The 17980-nt window shown below is 43.2% G+C and overlaps 2 protein-coding genes across 3 annotated transcripts in view; both read left to right on the top strand.

The window, feature by feature from the left end:
* LOC148368211 (uncharacterized) overlaps nt 1-17980 on the top strand; it is a 157539-nt gene that overhangs the window by 69174 nt on the left and 70385 nt on the right. The gene's annotated exons all lie outside the window — the stretch shown is intronic.
* Nucleotides 587-11117, top strand: LOC148368213 (uncharacterized). The gene is made up of 4 exons (XM_088330266.1): nt 587-808; nt 1014-1106; nt 7000-7329; nt 9920-11117. Exons 1-4 carry the CDS (start codon nt 700-702, stop codon nt 9970-9972), a joined length of 585 nt encoding a protein of 194 aa, XP_088186392.1. The 5' UTR covers nt 587-699; the 3' UTR covers nt 9973-11117.

Consider the following 17980-nt stretch of genomic DNA (forward strand, 5'->3'; position numbering starts at 1 on the left):
CAGCATCTTACCTAGTGTTTACTATTCAGTGTACAGTAATGCTAATTGTAATTCACCCTGTTCAATCCTGGAAGGGGGATTACCACATGTGAGGTCCTTTCTCAAGGTTTCTTTTTTCTCCTCACACTGAGGTTTTTGAGTTTTTCCTTGCCCGCATGCTGGTTTGCTGGTTTAAGATCAGGTAGTTGTGTAATTTTGTAACTGTAATCCTGTGAAGTCCTTTGAGACATTTCTGTGATTAAGGGCGTCATCAATACATTTGACTTGACTTGACTTGTCTTGACTCCTCTATGTGTTTCTGTTGCTGCATTCCCAAAGAGACGACAACTGAGTTTTAAACCTCAGACCAGGAGAAAGGCTATGTACCCCAACTTTACAACTCGGACCTCCCACTTCAAGTGTCCTTCTAATCATATTTCCCCGGTTGGGGGTCAAGAAAACCCCGACTTTCCACATTTTTGAGACGCTTTTCGGTCGTATCTGATAGGATCTCCCGAAACACCAATTTTCGTGAACGCATCATGCGATCTGTGCCACTCGTACCCACAATCCATTGCGGCGGGGTTGAGAAGGAGAAGGTGTCATGGCCGCCGAACAATAGAATGTGGAGAAAGTCCTCTAGTCGACTTCAAACGACGTCAACTTGACAGAAGTTTCGCTTCGTGGTCCTTTTTAATCCCGGGTTGGAATTCGGAGAGAATGTGCTCCAGTGGGGAAGGACCTTTTCAAGAGAAGCTTCGGGGAGCCAAAGAGGAGAGCGAGCGAGAATGTCGACGACCCGACGCTTTTTCCAAGCAGCTCGGGGAAGGTCCGTCATTTTCCCTTCTCCTACAAAACCTAAAGTGTAGGAAATCGAATGAAATTTTCAAGTCCAATCAAAACTTCAATTGTTCCCTGATAAAATAAATGCGAAATGCCAACATGACTTCATGACTTTGGGGGCTTTGCGCATTTTGTGAGTTTCTGTCAGTAAAGGCGTCACAAATAAATGCCATTTGACTTGTGTGTTGCAGACATGGGTGAAGACCATCTTTCTACTGCGCGGCAGGAACCAGAGTGTCCAGGAACGGTTTACAAGATACTCCAAATTGTGTTGAACAGAGCAGGTTGGTGGTTTTACTTTCTGCAACCCGAGATATTTGGCCTTCGACGTCCACCGTACTTTCCTTTGGAATAAGGTCCGGCCTTCTGTCCTGCTCATTCTTTCAAAATATATACAGTGAAGAAAAGAAGTATTTGAACACCTGAGAAAATCTCATCTTATCAGCTGTATCGCTTCACCTTATTAGGGTCGCGGGGGGGCTGGAGCCCATCCTAGCCATCTCCGGGGAGTGGGCAGGGGACACCCTGAACCGGTCGCCTGCCAATCGTAGGGCACACGGGGAAAGACGACTCATTCACACCGAGGGACAATTTGGATCGGCCAATTCACCTGAAATGCATGTCTTTGGCATGTGGGAGGAAACTGGAGTGCACGGGGAGAACATACAAACTTGCACAGTAGTAGCTGGATTTGAACCCACGCAGGAGGTTCCCATGACCTCAGAACTGTGCCGCACACGCTCTAACCACTGCACCGCCGTGCTGACCAGAGAAAATGAATGTTGATATTTGGTACGGTAGCCTTTGTCGGCTATTACAGAGGTAAAACGTTTCCCGTAGTCTTTCACCGGCTTTGCACACACTGCCGGAGATTTTTTGGCCCACTCCTCCACGCAGATCTTCTCTAGATCAGTCAGGTTTCTGGGCTGTCGCTGAAAAACATAGAGTTTGATCTGCCTCCGAAGATTTTCGATTGGTTTCAGGTCTGGAAACGGGCTGGTCCGTGCGAGAACCTTGATATTTTTCTTACAGAGCAATTCCTTGGTTTTCCTGGCTGCTTTCGGGTCATTGTCATGTCGGAAGACCCGTCTTCAACGATTTGACTGAGGAGAGGAGGTTGTTCCCCTAAATCTCACAATACACGGCCCCAGTCATCCTCTCTTTAATGCAGTGCACTCGCCCTGTCCCTTGAGCAAAAAAAAACCCCAAAGCATGATGTTATCACCCCCATTTTTCACAGTAGGGATGGTGCTCTTATGATCGTTCTCTTCATTCTTCTTCCTCCAAAGACGCTCCGTAGCATTATGACCAAAATGTACTATTTTGGTCTCCTGAACACAAAACCTTCTCCTGTGACTCCTCCGCATCATCCAAACGGTCTTATGCAAACTGAAGACGGGCCTTGACGTGTACTGGTTTAAGCAGGGGAACCTTTGGTGCCCTGCATGATTTCAAATCCTGACATATTTGTGTATTTCCTACACTAACCTTGGAAACGGCGGTCCCGGCTCTTTTCAGGTCATTGACCAACTCCTGTCGTGTAGTTCCGGGCAGATTCATCACCGTCCTCAGAATCATTGAGACCCCACGAGGTGGTCTCTCCGAATGAGATTGACCGTCATGTTTAGCTTCTCCCATTTTCTAACGATTGCTCCAACAGTGGACCTTTTGTCACCAAGCTGCTTGGCAAGTGCTCTGTAGCCCTTTCCGGCCTTCTGGAGGTGTCCAATTGTGTCTCCGGTGTCTTTGGATGGCTCTTTGGTCTTCGCCATGTTACTGGTTCAAGTCTTACTCATTGCGTGGGGTGGACTTGTGTTTTTATGCAACCAACGACCTCAAACAGGTTCATCTGATTCAGGATGATACATGGAGTGCGGGTGGACTTCTCATGGGCGGACCAACAGGTCTTTCTGGGTCAGAATTCTAGACGATACGCAGATGTTCAAATACTTATTTGCAGCTGTTCAAACAAATCGTTATAAAATGCATTGTGATTTCTGAAATTTTCTTTTTAGTTGATCTCTCTCACTGTGGACATGCACCGACGATGAAAATTTCAGACCCCGCCGTGATTTCTAAGCAGGAATAGCAAAACAGTAGGGTCTTCAAATACTTCTTTTCTTCACTGTAGCTTACTTTCTGGTTGAACAGACAAGGTTGCTCTCTGTGGTTTCTGCAACGTCCTTGACAGTTAAGTCTTGGCAAAATGAAGCCCCATATAGCAGTGAAGCCCTGCAGGCAAATGTTTCACACACGCGTCGTCGGCTTTAAGACGAATCATGTCCTCCATGACGCCATCTCCTGGACAGAATTATTTATAACGTGATCGGTGCGTGCAATCAAATATCGGCGTGTCCATCTTGCGTTACTCTGGCACTTTTCTTCAAACGACACTCTTTGCTAGCGAATCACTCTCCGCACACGCGTTTGGCGGGGCTTCGAACGACACCGCTTACGTCATCGACACGCACATGGGCTGGCGCCGCACGTAGCGCTCCTCTGAAATATTCTGCAGGGATTGGAACAGACGGGCCCATGACTACTCGACATCTAAGGTTCGGCTGTGGAGTAGTATAAGGGCGTCTCGCTGGCTGATTTTTTTCAAAGACGTCTATTTTGAAGTTGTTTTAGTGACTCTTTTGCTTTATTCGCGTGTGTGCGGATTTGACACGACCATTCGGAATTTTCTGTATTAAGAATGTGTGAGCAATGTTCACTTGAGCTCATGCGCTTTTCCATTGCGCCTTTATGGTGGAATTTTACTTTTATTAGGCCGAACAGGAACAAACCCCCAAAAATACGAAAAAAAAATTTCATTTGTGCGTAATGAAATAAATGTACTGCCATCTCTTGGCTTCAAGTCCCGAGTAAGGCTTAAGTTTGAAAAAGTCGCAGTCAACCTTTCAAAACACCCCCTCCCGTCGCTCCTGTCACAGTTTCTGCCTTACCTACGTTTTGTGTAAATTCCAAAATATTTGACCGTTTCCGACGAGTGCCAGACGTTTTCTCAAACGGGAAGTGCCGATGTCAGCCATATTGACTCGTTTTTGATGGCCTACAGAAAATCTAGCTCTGTAGCGATCCAGGCATAGGGCACACCACAAGAAAGCTTTAAGACTCCTCTTTCATGAGACAACGGTCGATTTAGTCGAAAACATTGCCAAGTTTTTCTGAAAAATATTCTTGTTTCCCGGAAAACTTCTGAGAAAAATGGATCCTTGCAAAATGGTGCATGTCAAGCAGATGTTTTGCTTCAGTGCTCTTTTTAAACATCTATGTTTTTGACACCTAAACAATACTTTCCATAAACACAAGGGCGCTTGGCTTGAAAAATAACATTTGATTGCAAGAAGACTAAACTTATGCATGAACTTTGCAAAAATTCTCAGCCCCTGATGTCTCGGGTGACGTGATCACACGATTCGGGTCGTCAGGGTCCTACGATACGTCATTCCAACCAAGGCCCTGGTCATTCTTTTTTTTTTTACAAAAGACTAAAGATTTGAAGCGTTAACAGTATCTACTTATCTTTGCTTTTCTATTCAGCGCCGCACGAAGTAATAGATAGATGGATAGATAGACAGATACTTTATTCATCCCCGTAGAGAAATTCACACTTCCAGCAGTCTACCCCGCTATTTTATTAACAGATGAACATGATGCCCTAGGGGTGATTGTAGCGGAGCGGATGACGTCACGCCAGTCCAAAAGTTCGACATCCCTGCGGCAGATGGAAATCATTTCTTTGTGAAAATCCAGGGATACACCACCTCGTGTTAGCAAGTCCGCCTCCTCTCCGATTGCCCCCGGCTTTCGTGTCTCTGTTTAGCGGCGTTGAAGCCGGATAGCTCCGGGTAGCTCTGGGTGGCTACACGTTAGCGTCCGGAATGCTAAACGTGAGCCATGTTTGTGCAAAACACAGCGGCGAATGCAGGAACCAAACGAGGCACTAAGTGTTGATAAAGATCGGATCGAAACCACTCCTACCACTTAGTGGCCATTTCATTCCCAGAGGCCTAATACTTGCTGATCAGCAGAGCTTAAGCCTTTAGATTTTTTTGTATGTTTTGCCACTCGGGGACAATGCTTCCGAACGAATTGAGGGCAATACAAATACAGTGGGACCTCGGTGATCGCGGTTTAATGGGGACCAAAACCACTCGCGAAAAGTGAAAATCTGCAAAGTAGCGACGCCCCTTCAAAAAAGAAAAACCTTTGCAGTACACTTCCCCTGTATACAGTACAATACAGTACACCATATGGAATTCGGCTAGAGAGATTCTTCTGTTCTTCTATTTTCTGCTTTCGACTGGTCCGATAAACTGACTTTTTCCTTCGCGGTAAACATCTTTGGCTTTTTCTCAGCTTGGCTGGACGCACCGAGGGATAAAGAGCGTTTCGCCGAGGGCTTCGAAAAAGCTTTAGACTCGAAAATTCGCCGCGAGAAAAAGGCGAGCTCACTGCCAGCTATGGCGAGAAGCGTACGGCAGTGGCTCAGGGGGTAGAGCGCTCGTCTTGGGATCTAGGGATCCCAGTTCGAATCCCGGCTCCTCCGTGTTACATGTCGAAGTGTCCTTGGGTAAGACACTGAACCCCTAAGACCCCCAATATGCAGGTTAGCGCCTTTCATGGCTGCACGGCCGCTATTGGGAAATGTGAAGCACACTGTAAAGCGCTTTGGGAAGTCTTGACTTGAAAAGCGCTATATAAATGCAGATCATTTGGTCTACTGTAGCCAATGGGCCAATGGGAGTCGAGTATTCGGCGAGTGCCGGCCAATCGGCTTGCGTTGATGGCCGAAAACGTGCGTTTTTTTGTGTTTTCAAATGACTCGTTCTAATTGAATGTTTTCTTTTCAGATGTTGTAAAATAATCTCCTTTCTAAATTGGAATATTTTCCATGATTCATTTTTGAAATGATATTATTACTATTATCAGTACCGTATTTTCCGCACTATAAGGCGCACCTAAAAGCCTTTATTTTTTTCAAAAGCTGACCATGCGCCTTATAATACAGTGCGCCTTATTTGTGGATCAATTTTAAAATTGCAAAGACTTCCAAATAAAAAAAAAGCCGCCGACTAGATTTTCCCCCAAACGCCAAGTCGTCCGCGGTGTATGCTGGGATTTATTTACCGGCGTTTCATTGGCTAACCAATGTGTCAATCATCATTTGAATAGATCGCTATTGGCTAAAGTTATTCGAAGGTCAAGGGGCGGATCCTTTTTATCATTTACAGGCTGCCATTGGCTTGAACGGCGACACAAAGCCTGCAATTGGCCGAAAAAGATGTGTCAATCATCAGTTGAGTCGATCACTATTGGTTAAAGTTATTCAGGGGTCAAGCGGCGGATCCTTTTTATTTTTTACAGGCTGCCATTGGCTTAAATGGCAACACAAAGCCTGCAATTGGCCGAAAAAGATGAATGTTTATGGCACGTGGCTGACGGCATAGAGAAAGCATTTTTTTCTATTCTGTATTTGAAAATACCCGGTATTTTATTCTCCTGGATTGACTACCCTCACGGATATAAGAGGACCATGGTTGCACATTATTATGAACACAACGACTTCGGTGAGTTACTTCAGGTTTTATATTGTCTCTGTATCTTGTTTCAGACCGAACTCTATGTTTCTGTGATAAGCGGTGCAGATAACGGATGGAATGGAGTGTCTATTTTTAAATTAAACTCAATTCCAGTTTTTATTTTTTTATTTTTCAGTGTTTATCGTCATATGCACAATAAAGTTGCGAGCAAAAAAGAAAATATATACGAAAGAATGGTTGGCATTTCTTGAATCCCAAGACTTTAACCGAATAATGGAACGATGCATTTGAGTGACATCAAACAGACACCGCATCCGCACGTGTCTACGACACGTATTTGCATCTTTGCAAGCTTTGGGAATATTAAGGGGGGAATCAGTTGGACTGAACTATCTGACTGTTTTGTCCACGTTCCCATTGTAGCGCCTTATAATCCGGTGCGCCTTATGTATGTCAAAAATAGGAACAAAAACTATTTTTTCGAGGTGCGCCCTATAACCCGGTGCGCCTTATAGTGGGGAAAATACGGTATTTTTTCAAACTATTACTGGCCGCAAAGCTCTGAAGCCGCGAACACGGAAGCGCGAAGTAGCGAGGTACCACTGTAAACGTGACTTGTGTCTTGCAGACGTCGGCCGAGAATATCTTGCTGCTGCGCGGCAGGAACCAGAGTTGCCTGCCGTTAAAATTGAGGAGAAAGATCTGAAGCCTTATCACGTTAAGCAAGAGACGGAAGATGGGGAGCCTGTTGAGGAGGAGGACGATGGTCCAGTCTTGCGCGTGACCAGGGTCCGTTCAACCGCCGAAGATCAAGGTCAACCTGAAGATCAAGGTCAACCTGAAGATCAAGGTCAACCTGAAGATCAAGGTCAACCTGAAGATAACGGTCGGCAGGAGCTTCTAAGCATCAGCTCCCGTAAACACGTGGAAACGGATGAGGACGACTCGCAGTCGGAAGGTGGTAACACATGTTCCCAGTGCGGGAAAACCTTTCGAAGCAAGTCTTATATGAAGTTGCATATGAAATTGCATGCTGGCGAGAAGCCTTTTGGCTGCTCAATTTGTGGTAAAAAATTCACCCAAAATGGGAGCTTAAAAATGCACACCAGAACCCACACTGGCGAGAAACCTTTTTCCTGTTCAGTTTGTGGAAAACGATTCTCCCACAAAGGAAACTTGGAGGTACACATTAGAACCCACACTGGCGAGAAGCCTTTTTCTTGCTCAGTTTGTGGTAAAAAATTCACTACAAGTTGTCTGTTAAAAAGACACACATTAACCCACACTAGCGAGAAGCCTTTTTCTTGTTCAGTTTGCGGTCAAAGATTCACTAACAGCGGGAACTTAAAAATACACACCAGAACCCACACTGGCAATAAGCCTTTTTCCTGCTCAGTTTGTGATCAAAGATTCACTAAAAGTGAAAACTTAAAAATACACACCACAACCCACACTGGCGAGAAGCCTTTTGCCTGCTCAGTTTGTGGTAAAAAATTTACCTTTCGTTGGATCTTAAAAAGACACACACTAACCCACACTGGCGAGAAGCCTTTTTCTTGTTCAGTTTGCGATCAAAGATTCACCCACAATGGACAATTGAAATCACACCAACTAATCCACACTGGTGAGAAGCCTTTTTCTTGCTCAGTTTGCGATAAAAGATTCACTACAAGTGGCAACTTGAAGAGACACATTAGATCACACACTGGTGAGAAGCCTTTTGTCTGCTCAGTTTGCGGTCAAAGATTCTCTAAAAATGAGAGCTTAAAAAAGCACGGACTGTTCCACACCGGGGAGAAGCCTTTTTCCTGCACAGTTTGTGGTCAAAGATTCACTAAAAGTGAAAACTTAAAAATACACACCACAACCCACACTGGCGAGAAGCCTTTTGCCTGCTCAGTTTGTGGTAAAAAATTTACCTTTCGTTGGATCTTAAAAAGACACACACTAACCCACACTAAGGAGAAGCCCTTTTCTTGCGCAGTTTGTGGTCTAAGATTTACCTTGCGCTGCGTCTTAATACGACACACACTAACCCACACTGGGGAGACGCCTTTCACCTGCTCAATTTGTGGCAAAACATTCACGGAGAAAGGGAGCTTTAAAAAACACACAATATCCCACACTGGCGAGAAGCCTTTTTCCTGCTCAGTTTGTGGTCAGAGATTTAGCAGGAGTGGAATCTTAAAGAACCACATTAAAACCCACACTGGCGAGAAGCCTTTTTCCTGCTCAGTTTGTGGAAAACGATTCTCATCTAATTGCTCTTTAAAGTCACACCAAAAAACCCACACTGGCGAGAAGCCTTTTTCCTGCTCAGATTGCGGTAAAAAATTCACCCAAAGTGGACAATTAAAACAACACACACTAATCCACACAGGGAAGAAGCCTTTTTCTTGCTCAGTTTGCGGTAAAAAATTCATTAAAAGTGCAAACTTAAAAAGACACACATTAACCCACACTGGGGAAAAGCCTTTTTCATGCTCAGTTTGCGGTCGAGGATTCACTACAACTGCGAGCTTAAAACAACACACACTAACCCACTCTGGGTAGAAGCCTTTTTCCTGCTCAGTTTGTGGAAAACGATTCTCACAGAATGGAAACTTAAAAATGCACCAAGAAAACCCACACTGGCGAAAAGCCTTTTTCTTGCTCAGTTTGTGGTCTAAAATTTGCCCTAAATGAGCATTTGAAATTACACCATCTAACCCACTCTGGAGAGAAGCCTTCCACCTCTTCAGTTTGAGGAAAACGATTCACATTTTTTCTCACACTAACGAGAAGCCTTTTAGCTGCTCAGTTTGTGGTAAGATATTCACACGAGGTGGGAGCCAAGAAATACACACACAAGAACCCACACTGGCGAGAAGACTTTTTTCCTGCTCGGTTTGTGGTCAAAAATTCATCAAGAGATGTAACTTAAAAAACATCCAATTGGCTAAGTATCATACAGGTCGTCTATAGGAACATAACGGCCACAAAACCATTTGCCCTCACCTTTTTTAAACCACTGACTGCTACCACGTCAAAAAAGCCACATTCATTCATTCACAGGAAATGATTAGACTCTCCAGTTGTATCATAAAGATTTGTGACCCCAAAGTCTTCATACGGATTCAAAAGATTCATGATTTGCATATGTGTCATGTTTCTTGATAGATGATCTATTTGATTGTTTGTCCGCGTGAAACTTTACCTGTTATCAATAATCTTATACTCATTAGGGTCGCAAGGAGGGCTGGAGCTTATCCCAGCCATCTCCGGGCAGTGGGCAGGGGACACCCTGAACCGGTTGCCAGCCAATTTCAGGGCACACGGTGACAGACAACTTATTCTGTCATTCCCACCTAGGGACAATTTGGAGCGGCCAATTCACATGAAATGCATGTTTTCAGAAAATGGGAGGAAACCGGAGTGCCCAGGGGAAACCCACTCAAGCACGGGGAGAACATGCAAAGTCCGCACAGGAAGTCTGGAGCTGGTTATCAATAATTATAATAATAAGATGGCCGACATAGATCTCTAGGGTTGTGGCCTGTTCTCACCAGATCAACAAAGCTTGGAGAGTCTGCGGTTCTCTCCGTCCCTGTCGTCCGGATGATAGCAACATCTGTGAGGTCCACAGCTAAAAGAGTTAAGAACCCGGCTTTCTTCATCTTCCGGTGAGGCCATGGGCTTTTTCTCACACACTCCTCCCCTGAGTGACTTTTGTTCTCAAAGGTACACATCAAGGGTGAGTGCAAGAACCTGTGTTTGGTGTTTTGGGCAAATATCCCATGTTAGCACGCTATGAAAACAATCCCCGATCATTGAAATGAGTCTATTATCTTCAAACCGTGTTCATTGATCGGTACTGTGAACGCGTTGCATCAAATGCAATATTGCACAACCGTTACGATACCAACGGTATCACGACAACCCTGTATGTAACATCCCACATGCCGACATTTCTTGTGTAAATACCATGTCAATTATAACTATAGCCTTATCCCCCTTGTTTTATAACATTATCTTCTCTGTTCCTTTATCTTCTTGCTCATACCTGACTATGAATGTGTAAAACTGGAGTGTCATGCCCAATTTCGTTGTCACAATATGTTAGCCCATTTGTAACAATGACAATAAAGGTATATTCTATTCTATTCTATTTCTTCCATCTTCCCCTTTGCTAACTGTAAGGGAAATTATGGTTTAAGGTTGCCCTTCATACTAAATTCTATACTTTTATGTATTTATATTGACTCAATAACTGTACAGTTAAGTTTTTGAGTTGCTTTTCGGAGCGAACGCCTCCAAGGTCAAGAGCACAAGCTTCCCAAGCCAAAGGAACTTTGTCTCCACAATTTGGAGGCGACCGGTGGGCTTCCTGTTATCAAACGGGTGCACAGAACTCCTTTTGGCTGACCTTTACCACCCAAGGACAGGAGCATAAGATTCCCGAGCCAAAGGAACTTTGTCTCTACAATTTGGAGGTCACTGGTCATTCTCTCAAGACTCCCATTTATTTTCAAACAATGAACTTCTGTGATGTATCATTTATTTTACTCGCACGCCGTCGACCGACCAACATTATACAATGCATTGAATTGTGTCTTTCCTGTCTAAACCAATCAGAATGCGCTTCGGTGCACGTGTTTTATTCTATCCTCCAATCAGAAATCTAGGAAACGGTAAAAGAAAGAGGCTGACGCTTCAGTCCGCGGGATTATATTATCATTGAAATCCAAGAACGCAATTTTGCCTCGTTTCGATGCGCTCGCTTTGCTTTAATAAACGAGTTTGATTGTAAATCAAAAGTCTTCTTTCATCCGGACATGGTTTCGACAATATACCGGCGCCCGCCGTCGCATTTCAACACCCGGAGCTCTTTTTTTTTTCTCCATTTTGGGTGACCAAGCCGACTCCGAGCCGCCCTTCTAACCAGAGAGTTGCCTTTAAACTTGCATATTGATTTGAAAAAAAGGGTCATGATTACCCATGATTATACATCATGTTTGCATTGAATTGAAAAGAAGAAAGCAGTTACTCCTAATCCATTGGAGAGAGAAATACAATTCATGATCAATAATGTAACCTTCATTTTGAAAACAAATATTGCCGACTTTTGCAATATTTGTACACTCGTTTATGCTTTTTCCGTTTTTGGATGATGAGTAAGTGTGTTTATTCAATTTTGGTGTCACCAATTTTTGCAAACGATCGTATTTTTCCAATATCAGCATATTTACTTTTATTTTTCAAGTACCGGACAAGGGATCTTGATTTTTGATCATCGATTCTAGACTTTGAAGCGTCATTTTATGACCCTTTTTGTTACTGAAGTGGGAAGGTTCCAATCTAGGAACACCGATACTTCTGGCATGAAGTTTCTTGCCTAAACGGACAAAACGCTTTGATGGAAAACTCCGAATGCTATCGGTTAATAAGTTGAAATTCGAGGAACGCATCGCTCCTGTACATGAAAGTTCACAAATTGAATGTTTAGCAAAAAGGTTGGAAAGAGCTGAAAGAAGAGAGAAACAACACCTGGAGAAACAGAGCAACAAACGGCAGAGCTTGGCCTCCCGTCTAGGCCTTTCCTGGGACGACGCCCCGAAGCATTTACCGTATTTTCCGCACTACGGGGCGCACCGGGTTATAGGGCGCACCCCCAAAAAATAGTTTTTGGTCCTATATCTTCCATAGATAAGGCGCACCGGATGATAAGGCGCTACAACGGGAACGTGGACAAAACAGTCAGATGGTTCAGTCCAACCAATTACTCCCTTAACATTCCCAAAGCTTGCAAAGAAAATACGTGTCTCAGACACGTACGGAAACATTGTTTGTACCATGTCACTCAAATGCATCGTTCCAAATATCATTCGGAAGGTTCAAATTGTGAACCGAAACGGCAGTGAAATCAAAAACGTTTCATTTTGGTTTTGTGTCATGTTTCTTGATGGATGATCTATTTCATCTCTTGTCCGCATACAATTTTGCCTCTTCTCAACAATTATAATGATTATAATAACAAGATGGCCGACCTAGATCTTAAGGGTTGGGGCCTGTTCTCACCAGAGCCACAAAGCTTAGAGAGCCTGTGCTTCTCTCCGTCCCTGTCGTCCGGATGGGAACAATCCCCGTGAATTCCGCCGCCAAAAGAGATGGGAAGCTGTATTTTTTTATCTTCCTGGTTGTCCATGTGCTGCTTCTCACACACTCCTCTCCACTGAGGGCTTTTTCTCAAAGGTACACAAGCATGGTTATTGCAACAACCTCTTTGGTGTTCTGGGCAAATATCCCATGTTGGCACGCTATGAAAACAGTCCCTGATCATTGAAATGAGTATTATCTTACAAACAAGACCAAATTTGGTCAAAATTTCAGGGAAAAGCTGGTCCTCTTTTCTACGGCCTGGACAAAGACGGGAGCACAGAAAGCCGGGTGGCAGCCAAAGGAGGGGTCCTCGGCGCACAGATCCCAGACTTAAGATTATTCCTATACAGTTTCGGGATCAGATGAACACATTGTACATTTATCAACAATCTCTTTGTTAGACCTGTTAGCAATTAGCAATTTGATAATAATAATAATAATATTAATAATGCTAATAATAATTTCCTTGTATTGTCATTCTGTGTAACAATGTACACAGAACGAAATGTCGATTACACCTGACCCGTTGTAGCGAGCCGATGCAGCCGCAGCCAACAGAGGGCGCCGCCGACCACTTTTTAAGTCTTAGGAATGACTCGGCCGAGGCGCGAACCACCGACCTCCCAGTCTCAAAGCGGGCGCCTTACCATCTAGGCTACTGAGCTGGTATATGGGGTAAATCCTATGAAATATTTTGAACAACATTTCTCTTTGTTTCTAAATAAGTAGCAATTGAATAATCTTGTCAATCAATTCAACTCATTTCATCCGAAAGGGCAAATGCTATCCAGCCAGCAGACTTCTTTTTGGCTCTCAGAGTCATCCTTGCTAGACCGGCATTTTCAGAGCGGAGGTTCCATATAGGAACATAGGGGGGAATCAAATCACAGGGATAATACAGAGATAAGAGGGCGCAAATCCATGCAAACATTTCTATGTTAATAAGAGAACCTTAAGGTCACATCTCAAGCGGACTGGGAGCCAGTGCAGGTTGGCCAATACAGGAGTAATATGCTCTAACTTTTCGGCCTTAGTCAAGAGCTGCCGCATTCTGAACCAGCTGCAATCTTTTGATGCTAGACTTCGAGAGACCAGAAAGCGATACATAACGGTAATTGAGCCGAGAAATCATAAACGCGTGAATCTGATTGAGACAGCATCTGGCCAATCTTCGCAATATTAAGGAGTTGGAAGAAAGCTACTTGAAGTCATATTTTTCACATGTAACTGAAACGACAGATTAGGATCAAATATAACACCTAGATTTTTGACCGAGTCACTATGGGTGATATTACATTTGTCTAGGTTCAGGGTAGCGTTTGAAAACAACTGTCGACAGTGAGCTGGACCAATAATCAACATTTCAGTTTTTTCTGGGTTAAGGCGTGAAAAAATGAAGTGACATCCATCTTTGAATCTCAGTAAAGCAAGCCTCCAGATTTCTACAACTTAACTGTCCAGTTGTCTCCAGTGGCACGATCCGTTGAGTGTCATCTGCATAGCAATGGAAACTAATATTATACTTGCGGATAATGTCACCAAGCGGAAGCATAAAAATACTAAAAAGAAAGGGGCCGAGTACAGAGCCCTGTGGAACGTCATAGGGCACATCAGATTGTTTAGAGGTCAGATTGCCGTCATTAACACATTGCAATCTGTCTGACAGGTAGGACCTAAACCACGAGAGTACAGTTCCTGAGATACCAAGCGTTCTAGACGAATCAATAATATGTTGTGGTCGACCGTATCAAAAGCAGCGCTGAGATCCAGCAGCAGTGACATTGATGAGGCACCAGAATCTATTGTTAAAAGGAGATCATTGGTTACTTTAGCAGGGGCTGTCTCAGTAGAATGATTTGCCCTAAATGCTGACTGGACAGTTTCAAAAAAGTTATTTTCTGACATAAAGTCATTTAGCTGCTCTGCAACGACCTTTTCAAGTAATTTCGCAAAAAATGGCAGATTTGACGCTGGCCCATAATTACCTAGGCTTTCCGGGTCAAGGTTATGTCGCCTAAGCGTTTGTTTAATGACGGCAGACTTGAAGGCTACGGGAACAATACCCGAGGATAGCGATATATTAATAATATTTAAAACTGATGGTCCTAAGATCCCAAACAGATCCTTCACCAGTGACGTTGGAAACGGATCGAGCAGGCACGTAGTTTGTTTGGCCCTACTGACCATCTGTGTTAGACTATCAAGGGACAAATCATTAAAAGCGGACAACCGTCGCCACCGTCCTTAACCAACACCTCCACATCTTTAAGGTAGGACAAAGTTGAAGGGCTTTCATTTAAGATTTCATTCCTGATGAGCTGAATCTTTTTTATTAAAATACTCCATGAATCACTAGCAAAATTTCAGATTATTCTTATGTATAACAATAATCTTAGACAAAAACGATGCTTTAGCTGAGGCAAGAGCTACTTTATATTTCAGCAAGCTGTCACACCAGGCCAGTCGGTAGACCTCCAGCTTAGTAGTGCGCCATTTTCGTTCAAGTTTTCTGCAACCTTGTTTGAGTAACCTGGTTTCTTCAGCAAACCAAGGTGTATTCTTCTTAGGTCGGAATTTATGCCTTAGGGGCGCCACAGAATCAAGAACATTAACCAAAGCAGTATTGAAGTTGTTTGTAAGTGAGTCAACAGACCCAGTTTACGAAGAGGAGGCTGCAGTTACCGTAGGTAATAATTCTTTTAAGGCTAATACCGTGTTAGGGCGGATACTGCGACTGCTGAAGCCTAAATTGTCCTTCTCACAGTAGACATTAAACAGCACCTCACACTTAACTGTTCATTTTGCCGGCTATGGTTTTTGGATTGTATACTTTATATTCAGCTAGTTTTGTGACTCTGTTACATGTTCTAATGTGGGCGCATGCGGCTAATATACAGATGCGGCCTGTGTAAGTACAAAATCGGTTTTCCTCCCAAAATGTGGTGGGTGTGGCTTATAATCAGGTGCGCTCTATAGTCCGGAATTACGGTGTGTATATATATATATATATATATATATATATATATATATATATATATATATATATATATATATATGCATACAGTGGAAGCTGGATTTTCGAACGCCTCTCAGTTCAAACAAATCGGTTCTCGACCAAAAATTTGGAAAAATTCTTGCTCGGCTTTTCATTTGAAAAATCAGAGTTCCAACGCCGGTATGCTAGGGGCAATGCTGAGCGGTGTACGGGTGTAGATCGTGTAGATTGCCCCCACCCTTTGTGAAGAACTGTTGTCACGGCAACGCGCACTCATTTTTGCTTTCGTTTTTAATATCGGTGAACAGAGTCTTTTAACCCCTAATGATGCCGCGGAAGAAGGTCAGTGCTAGCAGAGAGTAGTGCGTACAACTAATGAACGCATTTCTCTAGCGCTTTACATTGTGCTTCACATTTCCCAATAGTGGCCTTGTATTGCAGCCATGTAAGACGCTAACCTGCTTTTTGGGGGTATTGGGGGTTCAGTGTCTTACCCAAGGACACTTCCACATGTAACACGGACAAGCCAGGATTCGGACTGGGATCCCTTAATCCTAAGACGATCGCTCTACCTCCTGAGCTACTGCCCCCATATTGCATTTAAGAAAGAAATAATAGCAAAATATGATGAAGGTGTGCAAGTTTCCCTTCTTTCGAGGGAATAGAGCATGGCTTCTGCAGACCACCACACAGGTAAGAAATCCTATTCATAATTCTTTTCTTTATCTTTTAAGCGCTCACCACTTGTGGCGGAGACCTGGGTGCTAAATGACGTGTAAAAGAGTCTGATTTTTTTATTTTGACACCTTCACGTTAGCTAACGCGAACGTACGATTAGCCCGGGTTAGCTTCATGTTTACATTCGTGGTAAATATTCAGGGTATGGGGAACGGATTAAAATGATTTTACATTACTTTTAATGGGAGAAATGATTTCGGTGATCGAACAAATCGGTTTTCGAACAGGGTTCTGGAACGGATTATGGTCCAGAACCCGGGTTCCACTGTATACGGCCAAAATAGCAACACATTTCCAATATATATATATATATATATATATATATATATATATATTAGGAATCACATCTACTCTATGTGTAACACCACCTGGGGTAGAACTATCATCAGAGGGGATGGGGGTAAACATGCCAAAGTGAATAGGTGTGTCAAATTGTGGAGCTAACACATTGCTCTGATTAAACATGTTTCAAAGATTAACAGAATAAAATGTAAATAGGTCAAAATCACAAATTTAAATCAGCAGCCTGCGTATCACCGTGACACTGCACTGTAATGAGCTAAACAATATCGCTCATGTAACTAAAATTTCAAATACTGTGAGCTGATGTGGCAGGTAGGACAGTCCTCGGTTCGGAGAGTTTGATAGAAGTCACGGCACCGATGCCACTCCTTGCACATCTGTTTCTCTGCACTATTGTACTTACAGTGTTATTGTTACAGTGTTATTGTTCTGTTTACCTGACTGCCCATGGTTGGCTACTCCTCTTGCACTATTTGCACTACTGTAACATACTATACATAGCCATAATTATTTAGTATATTATTAGCACTCAATACTACAACTCAATACAACATTTTATTAATATCTGTACATTCAAGGAAACCGTGCGGGTCGGATGTACCGACATTTCCTTCTGTATACGCGTGTACTAGAATGACAATAAAGTCGATCTGAATCTGAATCTTAAAAATGTACCATTTACCAAATTATTCGATTTAGTTATCTGACTCCATTAACCAAACATAAACTTCATTCACCTGACAATGCGTGCTCATTTTTTTTTGTGAAAAGACGGACAAGAACCCGGCATTTCCACACGAGGGCAGATTTAATTTCTTGAATAATTAACTCCATCGAAACCGCCGAATTAGTGTCGCTCGAGTCTTCGTCGAGCCTCCTTTCTCCTTCGATCTTCTGAAGTTCTTCCAGCCCGCGCCTTTTTTCGCGAGCCGGCGCGTCAGGAAAACCCCCCACGTGGGCTCCACCACCTCGCCTCGATGTTTTGTCCTCGTGTGTCTGTTATCAACAGAACTAAACAAAACATTCGCGTTCGGAACGGCATGACCTAAAGCTCACTCAGTGAAAATCTTTATTGCATCTAATAAATGTAACTTGTATTTAATCGTATAAAACCATAAAATCCTTCAATGTATATGTACATAACATTTTGTGCCCTTTGCAAGTTCTACTCACATTAAATCATCCAAATTGGAACACACAGATATAGAAAGGTTTTTTTTCTCGCCTGAATTTGTTTTTGCAACCAAGTGCCCACAAATGAGTGTAGCGTGGGTGTCCTAACAGGTGAGACAATAGCTTGAAGCCTTACCTGGTTCCGTGAAAAATTGGATCCCAAACTTAAAAACACATTTTATAAATAAAATGAAAAAAATAGCAAAAAAAAAATAGGGATCATGGCCATCCCAAAGATGTTAGGCACCTCGGCACCTAAGTC

This window comes from Urocampus carinirostris, chromosome 3, assembly GCF_059441175.1.
Source record: "Urocampus carinirostris isolate Australia breed hairy pipefish chromosome 3, RoL_Ucar_1.0, whole genome shotgun sequence".
In the NCBI taxonomy this organism is placed as follows: Eukaryota; Metazoa; Chordata; class Actinopteri; order Syngnathiformes; family Syngnathidae; genus Urocampus; species Urocampus carinirostris.

Excerpts from the sequence above, each read along its gene's own strand:
- LOC148368213 (XM_088330266.1), top strand. The coding sequence starts at position 700 with ATGTGCTCCAGTGGGGAAGGACCTTTTCAAGAGAAGCTTCGGGGAGCC. Across the intron at positions 1,107-6,999 it reads AATTGTGTTGAACAGAGCAG|ACGTCGGCCGAGAATATCTT; the intron begins GTTGGTGGTTTT and ends TGTGTCTTGCAG. Across the intron at positions 7,330-9,919 it reads GGACGACTCGCAGTCGGAAG|ATCAACAAAGCTTGGAGAGT; the intron begins GTGGTAACACAT and ends TGTTCTCACCAG.